Source organism: Hyaena hyaena, unplaced genomic scaffold (assembly GCF_003009895.1).
Source record: "Hyaena hyaena isolate Hyena2069 unplaced genomic scaffold, ASM300989v1 scaffold_69, whole genome shotgun sequence".
NCBI lineage: Eukaryota > Metazoa > Chordata > Mammalia > Carnivora > Hyaenidae > Hyaena > Hyaena hyaena.
The window spans coordinates 1,494,786-1,512,494 of record NW_024080702.1 but is presented as its reverse complement, the minus strand read 5'-3'; the positions used below and the strand labels follow the sequence as shown (position 1 = coordinate 1,512,494).

Sequence of the window (17,709 nt, the reverse complement as noted above, 5' to 3'; positions counted from 1 at the left end):
CCTGGTGGCATCCCGGCTGGACTCATTTCTACATCTGCCCAATTCCAGGGCCAGGATGCTGAATGGTGCAGGCACCAAAGGATACGGGGACAGTAAATCTGCTGACCTTTACACCCAAACATCAGGGCTTACCTGGAACAATGTGGAGATATGCGCCTCTACAGATACAGGTATTAATTTGCAAGGCAAGATAGTAAATGCAGTTGTCACATCAAAGTCAGAATATTCTTTTTCTTACTTCTTCAGAGATAGCTTGTATTTTACACAGATAAAAAGTCAAATGGAGCTCCACAGAAATTTCTAGAAACTTACAGGCTTCTTGAAGAAATTTCTCTCTCACGCTGTCCGAAGTACAGTTTTTACATGTTTTAATTGCAACCGCCAAAGCCGGGTTCTCCTGTGTCAGGGAAATTTCAGAATCACACACACATGCAAAAAGAGGTTCTCTGCGTGACTCAACGGGCGCATTCATGGAGAGCTGCTTGCTTTGCAGCTATGTGGATTGTGGACCAGACAGAATCAGAACTGAAAACCTCAAGAGAAGAACACTTCAAATACTCTACAAGATCCCAGAAGAAACGGACACGTGTGTTACAATGCTGAGGGCATTCATTCGTTCACTGTCCCACACACATTCACTTTCTGCGATGTGCCCAGCAGTCTTCCAGGTGCTCAGGGTACACGCTGAGCCGACAGCGGCAGCGTTCCCTGCTTTGTTCAAGCTTCTGTCTTAGCCAAGAACACACAACACACACAGGAAGCAAGCTGATTCTTCACCGAGCACGTTAGTGGTAACAGTGCTGTGGCCCAGGAAGGAGCATGTCAGGGTGTGCGAGGCAGAGACCAGGGCAAAAGACCGAAGAAGGGAGGGAGAGACTGGCTGGGGAGCACAGCCAGGGTCACAGTGCTGCAGCCGGGGCAGGGCCGAGGTGGTGTGGTCGTACAGGCAGCCCGAGCGGGACCCTCTGGACCAAAACAAAGACACCCCGGGGAGAGCAGTGCCATGGCTGACCCCCGGCTGAGAAGGAACGCCCGTGCCATGAGCTGAGGGGAGTGCGGTGGCTGGGTGGTAGCTGCGACACGTGTGGGGCAGTGCAGGCGGTGCAGGGTGAGGTGTGAAGCTGGCAAGGGAGAGTTCAGCTGTTTGGTGAGAGAAGGGGAAGCAGCAGTTCACGCAGGACCAGGATGGGAGGGGCATGGGGTGGCGGGGAGACAGCGTGGCCGGGTTCAGGGTCGGATCCGGCGGGGGTGCAAAGCACCAGGGTACCTGGCAGTGGGAGAGCCCAGGGAGGGAGGGAGACACAGGCAGACTAAGAGGGGGACTGGCAAGGTGGAGAGAAGCCACAAAGGCGTGTCGATCTGCTTGACAAAGAAGCTGATACCTTCTTGAAGGAATTCAAAAGACGGAGCTTAAGAAAGACCAGTAAAGCCATTCCAAGCCTCAACGGAATACCATGGATGATCTTCATTTACTTCATTATACTTTATTTTATTTTTAGAGAGAGAGAAAGCACAAGTGAAAGAGAAACAGAGAGACAGAGAGAATCCCAAGCAGGCTCCACGCTCAGCACAAAGTCCGATGCAGGACTCGATCCCTCCGACTGTGAGATCATGACCTGAGCTGAAATCAGGATGCTCAACGGTCCGAGCCACCCAGGTGCCCCCATGTATGGTTTAATTAGCAACTCAAGGGCTTATCTTATTCTTGGCTTTATGCTGTCTTGGGTACTAGTCATACTGATTTCCTAAGGTGCCTCACATTCTATTAAGTAGGCAGAAGAGGTGAGGGGGGACAGGATGGGAGAGAGAAGCAGTGAGAGCCCGGTGAACGGACAGAAGCGTATGAAGCACTACCTCAGGTCTATGCCACAGCCACCGTGCCCCGACTCCCACCCTGCCTCGGGCTCCCGTCCTGGCTACAGGATCCAGAAAGGGGACGAGGTCATAAGGCTGAGATGACAGCTCCAGAGTCAAGAGAGGAGACCTCAGGGCGCTGCTGTCTTGGACACCCCCGTCCCTCCGTGGAGGTGGCCAGACGCAGGTGCCATGGCACAGGTAAGAGGAGCACTCGGTCCCGAGGCCTCAGACGGGGGCTGCATAGTCTCATAGTCTTTAGTTTTCTCAACATGACTTGGGTCTTTCTGTCCTTTTTGTAAATTATCTCACTGGGTCTACTGGTGATCTGTGAGGTGGCCTGACAAGGTACAGAGGGGTCCAGGCCATCCATTTTACAGACAGGTCAGCAGAGGCCGAAAGGTTCTGCAGTTTGCCCAGGATCACCCTGCTGTAAGTGGCCTGCCCCTTCTGCAACAGGGCTTCATCTCAGGAGTGACCAGGGGCAGCGTGCGTGTGTGACAGGTGGCAGGGAGTAGCAGCGGCTTTGTCACAGACCTGGCTCTGAAATGGTGGCCACGCTAGATGCTGAGGGCTGATGACAGATCAATCTGCCAAGCTACTGGAGCGTGAGTCGCTGTCCCCGTAGACACCAGCCTCAGGCAGCAAAGATGCCACTGGGGGAGAGCGAAGACAGGACGCCGGAAATCCCAGGGCGCAATCCCGGCCAGCTCGATGAGAAGCAGTCTCACTGAGTGCCAGGTCCCACTTCCATGCTGACCTCCTAATCCCTCTCCGTAGTCCTCACTCTGCCTTTCAGCCCAGAACCCCATATCCACCCCACCTATGCCCTGTCTTGACAAGGATATTGTGAAGTTATTTTAATCTTGAACGGAGCAAAACAAACTTCCTGATATCCCACTGTGATGGTTAATTTTATGTGTCTGCTTGACTGGCCCACGGAGTGCCCAGATATTATTTGGTCAGACACTTTTCAGAGTGTTTTTTGATGGATTTAACACGTAAACTGATAGACTGAGTGAAGCAGTTGCCCTCCCTAATGTGGTGGGCCTTGTCTGATCAGCCGAAGGGCTGAACAGAACAAAAAGCTGATCCTCTCCTAAACAAGAGGAAATTCCCCTTGCTGAACTGCCTCTGCGTTGGGACCTTAATTTTCCTCTAGCTACGCTGGGCCTCAGGCCTTCAGACACAGTCTGGCAGTGATGGGCCATCAGCTCTCCTGGGTCTCCCGTGGGCCACTGTAGATCTGAGGGCACGTCAGCTCCCACAATCCCGTGAGCCGATCCCTAACAGATCTCGTCTGAAGGCACCCACACCTGCTGCTTCTGTTTTCTCAGGGAACCCTTATGAACACACCTGCTATCAGACACACTTCCCTAGCCTTCTCCACTTCACTCAACACACGGAATCCACACAGACGCTCAAGGTATACGACCAGCAGCCACTTTTGATTCCTCAGTTTCCCTCATCTCCCGTGGGTCCAAAAGTCCAGGAGTGAGACCTGCTCCTGCTTACAGCGTGCGTCTGCAACCTGCGCCTGCTACTGCCGTCGGCTCCTTCGCTCGCTCTGCAACTCCTTTCCTAACAGCAAGGTCTGCGCTTCAGAACCCACTCTCCCTGAGGCACCTCTCGCCCCCAGGATCCTTGGGAGTAAGAGCCCCACCCTCTGCCAGGCTTATGCGCTCGTGTTACAAGAAGATGATCTGGAAAAATGACTTACTAGGAGCCCAGAGAAATGAATAATTCCTTTGCACTATAAAATTAGATGCCCACACTGAAAACAAAATAAACATTCATGTACAACATGCATCAGAAAGATACTCAACAAAAAAGTGTGAACCCTAGTATTTATCTGGGGATGGGGATTCATTCGACAGATGTTTAATAAACACTAGACTATGGCTATTAAAATTGTTCTCTTGTATTTTCACAACTAAAATAGATGTTATTTTAAAAAAGCGTGAAATAAAGTCTACTAACCCTGCGATTGTGTGTGTGATCCTGGTGAATCACCAGGAACTTCAGAATGCAGGCCCACTGAGAATGTCGAGACTACAGGGAGCTCAGAGAGCACGGAGTTCAACTGTAATAACATGAGTCAAGAAGCCTCGCCTCCTTTATATCTCAGTTGGGTAGAGCCAGGTCTAAACGTCAGTGGGTCTTTTGAGTAAATACAGACCCAGGGTTCTTTGTACTGCTATTTTGCTTCAAAGAACAGAGTTAAGAGAATTAGGAAGATAATACAGACATAGTAAAACAACACCACCAACAACAAACAACTAGAAGAGAAATTAGCAGCTAAAAATATATAATAAATGATGGAATTATATGTAAGTACAAGGTAAACACTTTCCAAACTGAAGTTTTAAGAAATGGAACCTCTAATTTGTTTAGTGACCTGGTGGCAACGGTCTGTTGTTCCTGAAGCCAAACAAAACGAAACAGGAAACCCCTTCAGCTCTACCAAGCAATGATCACTCTGGCCCTAGTGCACATGTAAAGGAGATGAAGAATTGACAGGTATGGAGCCACTGGGGGAAAATGCCACCTGCGGTTTCCAAAGCAGGGATGACATAAAACGTCAACAGTCTGTTACTAGAGATCTTCCTTCTCCTAAGACAGGAGTTATGTCCCAATAAACCCATTGTAAGTTGAACGTATCCTAAGTCAAAAACGCACATGATACACCTAACCTACCAATGTCACAGCTGAGCCGCGCCCACCTCACATGTGCTCACAAACCCTCAACACTGCCTACGGATGGGCAAAAGCAGCGAACACGAAGGATTATTTTATTTGTTTTGAGAGAGAGAGAAAGTGCGAGAGCACCCAGGTGGCAGGGAGGGGCAGAGGGGCAGAGGGAGAAAAGCCCGAGCAGACCCTGCACTGCTCGGTCCCACAACCCCGGGATCACAACCTGAGCCGACAGCAAGAGTTGGATGCTCAGTCCTGAGACCCCCAGGCGTCCCTACAAAGTGTATTTTACAATGAAGTGCTAACTCCCATGTAATTCTCCAAATCCTCTCCTGAAAGGGACAGAATTGCTGTGTGGGCGCGGACGGTTGTCGGCGTGTCTGCTGAGGGCCCTCGTGATGGCGGGCTGATTGGAAGCTGTGGTCACCACCCTCTAGAGGACAGAGGATGAGTGTACCCCAGCCTGGGAAAAGATCCAAATTCAAAATTCCAAGTGTGATTTCTACTGCCTACAGATCACTTCTGCAGCGTCGTAAAGTCAAAGAAGAGTAAGGTGAACCGCTGTAAGATGGGGGCGGTCTGTGACCCCTTAGTAGTGTCATCCATGTGCACCTGTTAGGATTCTAGCTCAAAACAGTTTCTTGAGTGAATGTGTAGTGCCGTTCTACAACTGCTGATCTAACCATCACACACACTGCAACCAGAGGGGCAGGCGCTCTCACACACTGCTGCGGGCACAGCCTCTTCGGGGACAGCTCCGGGTCAAAGGGCGGGACAGACACCACATGACCTGGCAATTCCACCTCAGCCACCTCCGCAGGAGCACTGGGAACTCCTCCCACGCAGACCTGTATAGGAGCCTTCACAGAGGCGTCCTTCCTGACAGCTAGGAAGTGGTACAACCCAAATTCCCATCACCTGAAAAACGGACAAACACAAACTGTCTATCCACACAACTGAATGTTATCCAGCAATAAAAGACACGAAGCACTGCTCCACGCCAGAGCACGGGTGGCCCTTGGGAACATGCTAACTGAAAGAACTGATCACAGAAGTCACATGTCACACAAGTCCATGTACGTGAAGTGTCCAGAAGAGGCAAATCTAGAGAAGCAGAGAGCAGATGAATGGCTGCCAGGGGCTGGGGAAGGGCCAGATGGGAGTAACTGCTAACAGGTGGGGCTTCCTTCTGGGGTAAAGAAAGTGCTGGAAAATGCACCATGCTGACGGCTATACAATTCTATCAATATACTAAGAAATATACTGTACATTTTAAAAAGGTTAAATTTTATAGTATGTGAATTATACCTCGATAAAGCTATCAGTAAAGTCATAATCTACTCCATCCAATGGAACGATCCTTATGGGATCCGTTACTGATGAGAGAGGCCGAAAGATTAAAATGAATAAAAGACAGACCCGGCCCCCTGGCAGCTAAGGGTGCCATTTCTCCATTTCTGAAGATACCAAGTAGGCTGACGTGTATGACGGGCTTTGTAAAAGACCTCTGCAGAGGAGGGCTGAGGACTCGAGAAGTCAAATAAGAGGCGCATTCTTCTGGTCGCCGTGGAGGACTTACTGGACTCATATAGACGCCTTGGTGGACGTCTCCAAACTGGCCTTCCCCGATGCACCGTCCAAGCTCGATTCTTTCCCTTTGAATCTCATAGTCCCTGGCTGCAAAACACGATCCGTACGTCAAAAAATATGTAAGTGCAGCATTCCTCATGTAGAAATTACACTTGACACATCTCCTTATCCACGAGTACAAATCTCACTGGTGGCACATCACTCTATAAAAATGCTTTAAACAGAGTGGAATTCTCTTAAACAGTATTTTAAGAGGAATTACATAAACTGTTACGGCACTGGTTGAACTACAAAATGAAGTAAGTTCTATTAAAGGTAAATTTTTTTTTGTTTTTAATGTCTATTTAGTTTGTATCTGTCTGATAGTTTTCTAAATAGTTTTTCCAAGTAGTAAATTATATGCTTAAGTAATCAACGCTATTAGTTTAGGTATTAATATATGAAGGGCTAAAAAACATAGTTATTTGAAGCAATTATTTTATAAATAACTAAAGTTTGAAAATACGGAGGCAATGGAAAAACTGTGTCACGAATAACTTTATGTTTTAAAAGTTTAAGAGTTTTCCACTTTCTTATGATCCTATCTATATTATTTATGGAGCTAAAAGAGTTTAAAGAGGTCATTTCTAAAAACTAATTTCAAAATTAGATGACTTGGAATCAAGGTTGAACATACCACATTATAAATTATGAGTGTTTAAAATTTGGGGGAGCATTTGCCTCAAATTACCATATTAATTTACTGTGACTTATAAAAAACCAATTATTTAACAAGCTGTTGAGGCACACAGAAATAAAATACCAACTAGGAACCTAGACAATTGATTCTAATCCAATTATCTGCCTCATATTTTGATTTCCTCTGGCCAGGAAACCTGTCTGTGCAACCCATGTTACATGCATTCCATTAGTGTAACTGTCAATGGAATAAACCAATAGTCAAATATTTCAAAACTCTTTCCCTCATTTATCAGATTATAAGCCATACAGAAAATCTAACCCAAATTTGAGCTGGTTCTTTTCCTCTTTAAAATCACTTTAGCTAGTAGTTCCATTGGTTTAAGAGCACGAATAAACCAATGAAAAGTAGTTTAAAGATAAAAGTTAACTGAGAACTTAAACATCCCACATCATTCCACAGGTTGCAATTGCAAGCAAATGCAGTTATTTTAAAGGAATCCTGTTACCTTCATCTATTCCATAGCTTTCTGTATTGCAATTAAGGGAGAAAAAAATTGAAGACCTTGCTTAGAAATAACTAATAGCAATTAGGTTAACAACAACAAATTCTGAGAGTACACTTCAATATTTACTTTGTTAAACATTTCAACCACAAACATTGGTAGGAAAAAGACTAGATACAAGCAGAATCTAAATCTCCTCAAATTAACTTGACGTGATATACACAATGCTTTCCCATTTCCATCTCCTGATCCCTACATGATAACTCATTTTTGTGGGGCCTGGATAAATGCCAGCCACACAGGACATTTATTGATCAACGCTGAATAATCCATGTACAAACGCAGATTTGGATTCTCTGCAAAAACATATAAAACCTAAACCTAAATGTAAACATTTTCCAAGTTGCCCATGCGCATAAGTCAGGATGCACACCAGGAAATTTCAGCTCCTCTCTCTGTTTTGGGCGATGCTCTGACACAGGAGCCCCTGAGAGGGATTCAGGGAGTACCCAGGGGCACCTGGGAGCACCCAGGAACACCCAGGAGAATCCGGGCCTGATGCTGGTAATGCCTCTTCAATGTGTATAGTTAATCTAAATGAGAGCATCTTTTAAAATAGTTATACAACAGGGTAAAGTAACTGAAACATATATTTTATAAATATATTTGGCTCTATGGAAATCAGGACCTCCGATGTTGAATTATTAAGGCTCCTGGGACATAAAGAGGACTCATAATTGGGCTTCTCTACGAGGTAGGTTTACAACTTTTTTAATTAAAAAAAATTTTTTTTAACCCTACGCCACATGGGGCTTGAACCCATGACTAACATCAAGAGTCGCATGCTCCACTGACTGAGCCAGTAAACATTTTTTTTTTTTTAATGTGAACAAAATTGCAAGTGTGTCTCCACTTCAAGATCTGGGACTCTGTCTTCCGACATGAGATCTGGGGCTTCCAGGTTCTAAGCACAACAGAGAGAAGCAGCTGGTGTTTCTAGGCTGCAGGAAAGTCGTAACTGCAGTCCTTCCCCCGCCACCTCCACCCCAAGCTGCATGGACTGGAAGCACTGGGAGAGGGAGCTGTGTGTAACCGGTTGGTCAAGGGCAGCAAAGAACAGTTTTTCAAAGGGGAAATGCAATTAACTGAATATGCAAGTCCAAAACCTGAATATAGAAATGTGTATATATATTTAACTTTAAATAATATATGCTACAGAGAGGAAATTCTGTCATCAACAAAGGATGTATTATCATAGAGCCAGGAGACGAGATTACAAAAAACCTGTAACTAAACTGATTTACTATAGATATTTGAGCTTTAAGCTTCTGACCTTAGACTGGTCAAACACAAAACAGAGGTCTAAAGATTGAAAAGAGTATTTCTGTTATGCACACTCAGGTATTAAAGATAGTTCTAAAAAAAACCCAATAAATATCTAAAACTATTAAATGGAAGATACCTAAAAGTTAAATATCTGTTGAATCTGAACGAGAACAAAATCCAGAGCCTACTTACTGGAGGGCATGGTGTAGGTATCTTCTTCGTCTATAATCTCAGCATAGTCGTCGGTTTCTGTAGGGAAAGAAACAGATACGTTGGAAGAGGTGAACTATTTGACCTCCTGGCCTTTAATATAATTTGAAAAGGCAAAATGATCTGCCTAAATCCCCTGCTATGCCAACACATTCTTAAAAACACTATTACTCAATTTTTGCTCACACATGAGTCATTTATGGAAATAAAAGTGACCTCATGGTGCAGTCTGTTATAACACACAGACTTGTGTCTCAGGAGCAAACAGAGCTCATACAGAGAGCCCTTGTGAAGAACAGAAAGTTGTGAAGTAACTGTGCACATGATTCAAAGCTGCCCATCTGTACTGACTGTAGAACTCTCTCTCATCTGCACCAAATACATGTTTGAACCCCACTGCCGTCTACTGGCATTTCTCCAAACAAGACTAGCATCTCAGAACCAGGGAATGTGACATTGTTCGTAATTAGACCCTACAGCATAAGCTGGACGCTCTCCTTCAGAAGGGCACAAATGGTGGCCTGGCTTTTGAAGAGACTGACTGGGTCATGCATTTCTTCTGTTTAGGGTGGCAGCAATGCAGGAATTTCTCTCTCGTTACTTTTCACTCAGATAGCTGAAGACTACACGTTAATGTCAAAAGCATAAAAGATCTAACGAAAAGAATGAAATGAGAAGAAATAGTATATTCTGAGCTCTTTTCTGAGATGATGTCAAGGAGTTCCCGAGTTTCCACTCTCTCCTTCCGGTAATACGGTGACTTAGAGATCTGATGCCATGTCACTGGGGGAAAATTCATTTGGAGAAAACCCTCACCTGAGTAGCAAGTATGCTGAGTTAAGCCTTGTCTGTATTCTTTCTGTAAAGAGGGAAACCTTTAGCTGCTCCAGGCAGAAGGATTGCAGCTGCCAAGCCTGGAAAGGCGGGCAGTGCTTCCTTGATGGTTGTCTCAAGAGAGCTCTTCAAGGAGAAAACCTGAACAGGCACCACCTCTCACCTCAGAGAAACTACAAGCTGAAAGCTCCTTCCTCCGTGCTGCTATTGCTACTTCACTCAGATACTAAAATTATAGAAAAGACAGAAAACATATGGTCTACATTCTTTGGGACATTAACTGTTCCACGTTGCCATGTAATGATGGAGACCAAAGCTAAGAGTAACTGGAAGAATTTATTTTTTAACTCAACTGGCAGAATATAAAGACAACAAATCAATTCTTGAACCACTTTGTAAATGTAAACTACTCCTAAGTCCTATATGAAAGGTGAACAATCTATAACACTCTTACATGTTGTAAATAACACTACTTACAGGATTAATCTACCCAGTCTTTACATTCTTTTACTTCTCTGTCTCTCCCTCTGACCCTGTTCTCTGTGAACTGGCATGTCCTAGGCCCCAGAAATGCTATTTGGGCACAGAAGGGAGCCACTAAGGCGCTTTAAGAAAAAGGACCAAGTGGAGGGGACCTGTGCTAAGAGCTAGGACAGCTGAAGCCACGCGTCACACGTATGGCATTTGCTGATCGTTCTCTCCCTTTATTCTGTAATTTCCCAAGCTTGACTGTGTGCCCTCCCCTCAGAAAGCTGAGACAGAATTTCCACAAACAACAGATGTTACCCTTACTCCTTCTTTCCTACAAAGCACATGCATTTAGAGGTCAAACACATCAGGTGACCCTGGGGTGGCAGGATCGTGGGGGGTGGGGGGAGAGGGGAACCGCTGCTGGACGCCCGGCCTCTGCTGCCATCACCAGAGTGCTTCAGCAGCCCTTGCACTTGGCTCTGAGTTCCATAAGGAGATGCCATGGATCAATGACCACCCCAGGCACTGAGTTCTTACGTGGCTGTGGGGGCACTGCCTGCCCGATGGAGAAGGGCATGGCGCCGCTGGTGACATCAGAGCAGGCCTCTTACCCAGCATTGAACGTGGGCCGGGGCTCATGTCAGCTTGGCCAATTCTGGTTTCAGCCAAAGCATCACCAAGACAGAGGCCCCGCCTCAAATGGACCTGCCCCCTACCCCCATCACTCTTAACCATGCTGCCTGGTTTACTTTCCGCAGAACCGATCAGCGTCAATGATCCGGCAGTCCTCTGGTCCCTTGTCAAATGTCTGTCACCCTCCAGATGGAGAGCCCTGGAGTGGAAGCGGGCATGTCTTACCACTGTATTCTCAGCATCCAGCACAATGCCCGGCACAGAGATGGGGCTAGGGATACACAGGCTGGGCAGAGAGCGGCGGTGAGGGGGCCTCATGTGGTGAAGGGGCCACACCCCCCACCAAGCTGGGGCAAAGCAGTTATGTGGCCGGTGCAAGGCTGTGCAGACCGCGGGGACAGACACAGCTGTGCGCGGGGGGCGGCCCGCTTGCTCCTGCGAGGGCGCCTCCCCTGGCTGTGCCCTCCTGCGCAGAATGGGAGGGAGCAGGCGCACCTCGCAGGGGTGCTGCAGGACTACCAGAGAGGCATGGGAAGCAGGGGCGTGGACCAGCACCTAACAGACGGTCACAAAATGGGAGCTCCTTGGGGTTCTGCTGCTTCTGAGGGCTCTGTGGAAGGAGGCAGGCAGCTGAGGGGTGCCTGCCTTCCTGGCTGGACTGTGATGGTTTCTAAGACTGCCTCATTCTATAAAAGCCTCACTAGAGATTCCAACCTCTGAAAGAATCTGAAGCCATAAAACTAAAATGGCTAGCGTACAAAACTGATTTGGGAAAAATCAAGTTGCAGATCCTACAATTAAGTCACAAAGCCACAAGAAAGAGCCTATAATTTTTCCCCCTGATGCTACGTGAAGCCTTGGGGATAGCAAAGCTATCTGGGAGTCACTCAGGATGACATCTTGGGTGGAGGCACGTGCACTGTGGGCTACTGCGGGCGCATGTGTCCTCCGCAGGGCGGTTCTCATGAGCAGAGTCCACGCTGTTGAAGGTGCACAGGCCTACAAGACTGTCCTTGTGATCGTCGACCCAGGAGCCTTCAGCTGTGGTGCTGGGCATACTTCCCCAGGAGCTCTTGATATTGATTTGGTGCTCTTTTCTTCCCCTGGTTTTAATTATAGGATAACGGGATACCGATAGGAGAGGTATCTTACACACTCGAGGGCCCCTGAGAAACTGCAGCCCAGCCTGAAACTGCCTGCCCCCCCCCCCCCCCCCCAAACAACAGCATGATACAAGGAAAACAAACATAAGAAAGGGAAACAGGTTGAAGATCTGGGCACAGATGAGGGAAGCCAAGCCCACACTCCTCCCTCATGGATGGTGATGACAGCATGGCCAAGAGCTTGTCCCACAGCAGGCAGGCTTAAAAACTGTCCCGCTTCTCTGGCCAGGGGGTACTGCGACCACCGTCTCCCCCCCCCCCCGCCCCCAGATAGGGACCTGAGACCCCCAGGGCATGTGGCCAATCAGCAGTGGGCTGGCACGCAGAGCAGCACTCAGGCACGGAGCCTGGGCTGTGTCATTCCCTGACTCACTAGGATCTTCCACAATGTTTATAGGGATTTTGGTTGGTTTTTAAAATATTTTATTTTTAAATCGTGGCAGTCGAACTCATACAACCCTGAGACCCAGAGTTGCATGTTCCAGCGGGTGAGGCAGCCAGGCGCCCCTGGGGACTTTAGCTCCAAAACCATGGGCATATTCCTGTAGGAGTATCTGGGACCCTCCCACCTTCCCCCCAACACAGGCACAGTTCTGTGCAGATGTTCACAGGAAGGGGACCGGTGTTCTGGAGAGACTGTTTCAGGGTATCTGGTCCATGAGTTAAATGTTTCAAAATAAACATTTTTAAAAATGGAGACTCCTAAAACCTTGTACAACATAATAATCTGAAAGGCTGGGTATCATGGTACGTGATAAAATAAAAGTGACAGGAAGACGTGTTAAAAGGACAGAAATTGACAGCTCAGAAATCAGGAGACAAAAGAACCAAATCCTCATCTCAGAGCAAGGTACACAGAGGTAAGGCTGCTGTCAAAAATGACACAGCTGCACGATGTCAAAGCCCCGTGCTCCGTCACCGAGAGGGCTGACGCCTCTGGCGCTGCTGCAAAGGGGCTCCGTCTGGAATCAGGGGAGCGTGTGTCAGTGGACAGTAGCTATCACCCCGTGACTGTCAATAAAAGGGGCTGCACAGAGGCCTTCAGGCTCACGAACTTCCTAAGTGCTGACAACGTGCTCGCTCTCTCACGGAGGAGGGACAGACACTGTGCTTGTGTCACACCTCCTCTAACCGCCTAGCAAACCGCGGTTTGCTCCCTTGTAGGGCTGGTGCCCGGCTGGGACGCCTGCAACCCTGGCAGCCTGCTCCCCTGGCTGGCTTCCGTCCTGCCCTCAGGAAGCTGGGACACGCACCAGTCCCGCAGATCAATGTGCTGACGGGGACAAGATTACTTGGGCCATTCTGTGGGACTGACCAGTGTCACAGCTTCTTCTCTGACCTGGGGAACGGACACCTGCCATTAGCCGAGAGGCACCGGAAGGCAGGGGAAGAGTTCCTTTCTAGGAAGCCAGGAAGGGCCCAACTGTGCTCTTTAATAGGAACCAGCGAGACAGCCCAGACCAGGCTTGGCAGGTCTTTCCTGGAAAGGGTTGGATGGTGTGTATTTTAGACTCCGCTGCAACTGCTCGCCCCTGCTGTTAAGTGACAGCCGGCAGTCGCAGTAAGCAGACGGGTGTGGCCGTGTTCTAAGAAAATCTTACTTGTGGTCGCTGAAATGGGAATTTCACAGTGCTGATGCCACAAACACTATTCTTCTTTTGATTTTTCCCCAATCATTAAAAAAGCAATAATCATCCTTAGCTCTAGGGCCAGTCCAAGAAGCACAAGAAGTGGGCTGTGTTTGGCTGTGGGCCTCAGTGTGTGCACCTCCCCGTGACTAGAGCCCTAAGGCCTGGCTTATCCGTCTGCAAAATGGGAACAGCAATGCTTGCCCTGTCTGAGCCATAGCACTGGGAAAGTCAAGTGTGGGGCAAAGTGGTTTCCTTACGTAGAGGATGTGAGGAAAACCACATGTTTATAAACACGTGGTCAAATGTTCATGTTTGCACAGTCATCCTCACACCCCCCACCGAGACCTCGCGGGATGAAGACATGGGAGAGGAAGCAGTCTGCGCAGGCCCGTTCAGGGAGGCTGCTGGTGACAGGATGGGGGGAGCGCGCGGCTGGAGTCTCCCTCCTACCACGGGCAGCTTGTGGTGGCCGTGGCCTTGGGGGCTCTCTGCCCTGAGCTCCTGAGTCCCTCTCAGGCTCGGCAGCTGCGACAACAGCCAACACCTGGAACGGCAAGGTCTAGTGCACGCACATGGGGCTCCATGGCAGCAGTGTCGCCACCGGGTGTCTACCAAGGAGGGACCCCCATGCTGTCAGTCCCACGGAGCTGACGCACTTTCCCAAAATCACGTGCGGTTAAGGCCTTTCACGGCCCAAGTTCTCAATCCCAGCATGAAAATGACCCAGACAAAATCTTCAGGGAAAGCACGCTCTCATTTAATCACGAGGACAAATGCAATTCCCCCCTAATTTGAGTTTCGTGTAAAGAGTCTCATGTATGCAGACACGAAGCCAGGAATGTAAGTCATGAAACATGACTTTCAAACTTCTGGTTTATTAAGTGCCACCCTCAACTGCTTGAAGAACACTCATTACACTGTTGCTCATATTTCTCTAGCTATTTTGTGTGGTTCTGAAAACTCACGCTTTGTTCCCTCCTACTCCCCACTCCCATTCTGAACACTGTTACATGTCTACACTGTCTCTGGGAAATCCTGTGGGGGTCTCTGTCATTTACAGCTTTCCTCTTGAATAGTACCCTTCTGAATATTCCACTTCTGAATAGTACCCTTTTGACAATCCTTCTTGAAACCCAAAATTAAAAATGAAATCTAGAAAATTGGCTGTGTGTATACATAGCTCAAATTTACCCCTGACACATGATAGAGAAACTGGCAAAGCCCTAAACAATTTTTAGATCATTTGTTCATAGCATCATTTTTTTACACTTGCTTTGCTGAATCAAAACCATTCTGCCTTTCATTAAATACTGAACCGTATTTATGAATAAATAATTCTCATATTAGTAACACAAATGTGAAAATAAATATTACCGTCCCCACTAATTTCATCTGCAGATCCAGGTGGCATGCAAAGAAAGGGGGGGTGGGGAGGAGGAAGGGCAGGGGAGAGGGGAGAGAGGGAGACACACTATTAACATGACAAGTAAATCAAAGCACAAGGAAAACAAAAAAATCACCCCCCCAGGTCTAATTCAAAAGACAACAGATCGATTGCAGCAGTAAGTGTGTTACTCGGTTTAAGGGCGTTATGGCGAGTTTTAAGGTGTCCACACATTATACAAAGTTACACAGCAGTTCTGTAAAGCTGGTTTCTACCACACTGAGCAAAGTTAATCCTCTAGGATCTCGCAGTTAAATGCTAAAAATGGCTTTTACCTCCCTCAAAGAGAACTTGCATCCTCTTAGATAAAAATGAAAATAACCAGTCATTAATGAGTCTGGTAAAGGCTGGCCAGGGGCCGGGCCCTCAGCACACCTCCTCCAGGAGGGTCCCCTCCGACGAGCCGTGGGGTCCTAGGACCTGGAGGCCACAGCTTAGGCCCGGTGCATAAACCGTACAGCACGTCCAGTTTCCGTTTAACTTCCTGCAGTGTTTGGAGAAACTCCTCTTCCACTCACTACCACTGATCCCTGCTCTCCAGCACACCGTCCGGGAGGCCCGGCTGCCCCTGCCCCCGGGCGCCCCTCAGGGGGTCACCCCCAGGCCGCTGTCCTCTGCTAACTCGGGAGCCCCGCAGTGTACAGCCGGGTGCTTGCCGGCCGCTGGGCCAGAACACGGAGACCCCGGCCCGTACGGAAACCAGGAAGCTACGCCTCACCCTGTCATGCACATAAAACCCAGCACAACACAGGCAAACAAGTCTTCTCTTGGAGAGCAGCCCAGAGACGGTCACTGCGAACCGTCGCCCCCGTACGGCTACCCAGTGGCGGACACCCAGAACAGGCCCCTGTGCTGGGGACAGCCTACAAGCGCGGGGTTAGGTCCGCTGCCGGCGCGGGCGGGTGAGAGCTGGCGCAAGCGAGTTCAGTACCCGTAGGAGAAGGCTCGTGGGAACAGAAGACCAAGGGGAGAAAGCGCCTAGCTTTCTTAACTTTATGCTGGCGGGGACTGACTCCTTTATAAAGAGGCAAGAGGAAGAAAGAGAAAAATAGAAACACATTATTCAGTACAAAAGGAAACTTAGGTTACATTTTAAGGCAGATGTATAAAAGCAGAAACAAAATTGCAATGCTTTTATTACACTATTGGCACATTTTATCTCTATGACTGACTTGAGTCTTAAAAAAAAACATATTAATACTTTAAAATGTTAAGTTCGTCTTTTAGTAAAGATTACTACTAGACATAGAAACTTTTAGACAAACGTAGGAGTCTCCCGGCTCTGCAGAGCCAGCCAGGTGAAGGTACAGATATTTTTACAAATAACAAAACTGAAACACAATGAGACAAGACAAAAAACAAAGACCAATAAATAGTTCAAGAACCTTGTGAACATTCAGCCATACAGGAAAAAATGCCAGAAACTAGCAGATCCGGATTTGTGAAAGAGTTTTATGAGCAATTTTTCCCAAATCATCAGCAAAGACAGACTCACAGACCTTACAGGTACCCTGTGAGTACATTCCCTTAACATAAACACCAGCGACGAGGAGGTTTGAGCACACAGGCTGCAAAGCCCCCACCAGGTAGCATCATTTGCTCACTGCCTGCCTCAGTCATGTACTTTAGACCCATCTGACTGTCCTGCTTGCGCCAGATACCGGCTGGATCCACACCACCCATCCCAGCCCCCCAGGAGCACACAGCACAGGAGAGCAGAGAAGCAGGGGCATCTGTCAAAGTGAGGTCAAAACATAGGACATATAGCTCTTTGAGATGCAGTGGTGATAACAAGTGCCACAGAAGACCAAGGAGACATTCAAGACTTAACCGCACAGCCACAGGGTCTCCTCAAGAAAGCCAGGGGTTCAACTGATGGCCGACAACTTACAGACAGTATCAACGTGTTAGTGCACGGAAGCGAGAGGAACTGAAACATAGGATGTGGTGGTATTTCAGACCGGATGGGGTATCCCATGATCCCAACCTCATCACCAAGTATCTCACCTCCCACCCCGACAGCACGGGTGCAGCTCCCTGTGATGTCTCAGTGAAGAACAGGGGCCTGGCGTGAGACCTGAACGCCCTGTGTCAGGCTGGCTGGAGCGCGGGCCTGGGGGTGAGGAGAAGGCCCAGGCCTAAGAGCCATATGGGAGGGGACTGGGTGAGACAGGAGCGTGGACTGTCTATCAAAATTGTTTAAGATGCTGTCCTTGGTCTTCGGAAACACACTGGAACGTTTACAGGCAGAAGGGCACATCCTGTCCACAAGTGCTCTCAAATGGTTCAAAAGGAAAAAACTGAGTGAAGGATAAAGTGGGCCAAAATACAAACACAGTGAACTTGAATAAAGAACATACCACACACTTCATTTTACTGCTCTTAAAACCATTCTCCAAGTGTGAACTTACGGAAACATAAAAAATACAAAGAGCATGGATTTGAACTGAGATGCTGGCTCCACTATGAATTCCCTGACCTTGGAAAACTTGTTTGCAGTTTATTTGTAAAATGAGGCAGTAGCGAGGCTTCCCCCAGGAAATAGCTGGGGAGAGACTGGGTCCCCTGGGACTCCCCAGACCCTGGCATGAGGCAGCCACTGCGTAGGTGCTGGCGGTTCCCATTTTTCTATGGCTTATTTCTAACCTGAGTTGAGTATTCTTTACATTGACTTA

General features: G+C 48.0%; 1 protein-coding gene across 7 annotated transcripts in view; it reads right to left on the bottom strand.

The window, feature by feature from the left end:
• Positions 1-17,709, bottom strand: part of PTK2 (protein tyrosine kinase 2) — a 253,318-nt gene that overhangs the window by 63,354 nt on the left and 172,255 nt on the right. For 4 of the 7 annotated variants that reach the window (XM_039232974.1, XM_039232969.1, XM_039232975.1 and 1 more), the window contains exons 17-19: positions 8,841-8,897; positions 6,128-6,225; positions 313-397 (exon numbers count right to left, since the gene is read on the bottom strand). In XM_039232974.1, the coding sequence (XP_039088905.1) occupies positions 313-397; positions 6,128-6,225; positions 8,841-8,897 (240 nt within the window). Of the gene's footprint in view, positions 1-312; positions 398-6,127; positions 6,226-7,325; positions 7,347-8,840; positions 8,898-14,964; positions 14,983-15,965; positions 16,050-17,709 lie in introns of all 7 variants that reach the window. The other 3 variants (XM_039232971.1, XM_039232968.1, XM_039232967.1) reach the window with 2 other exon arrangements.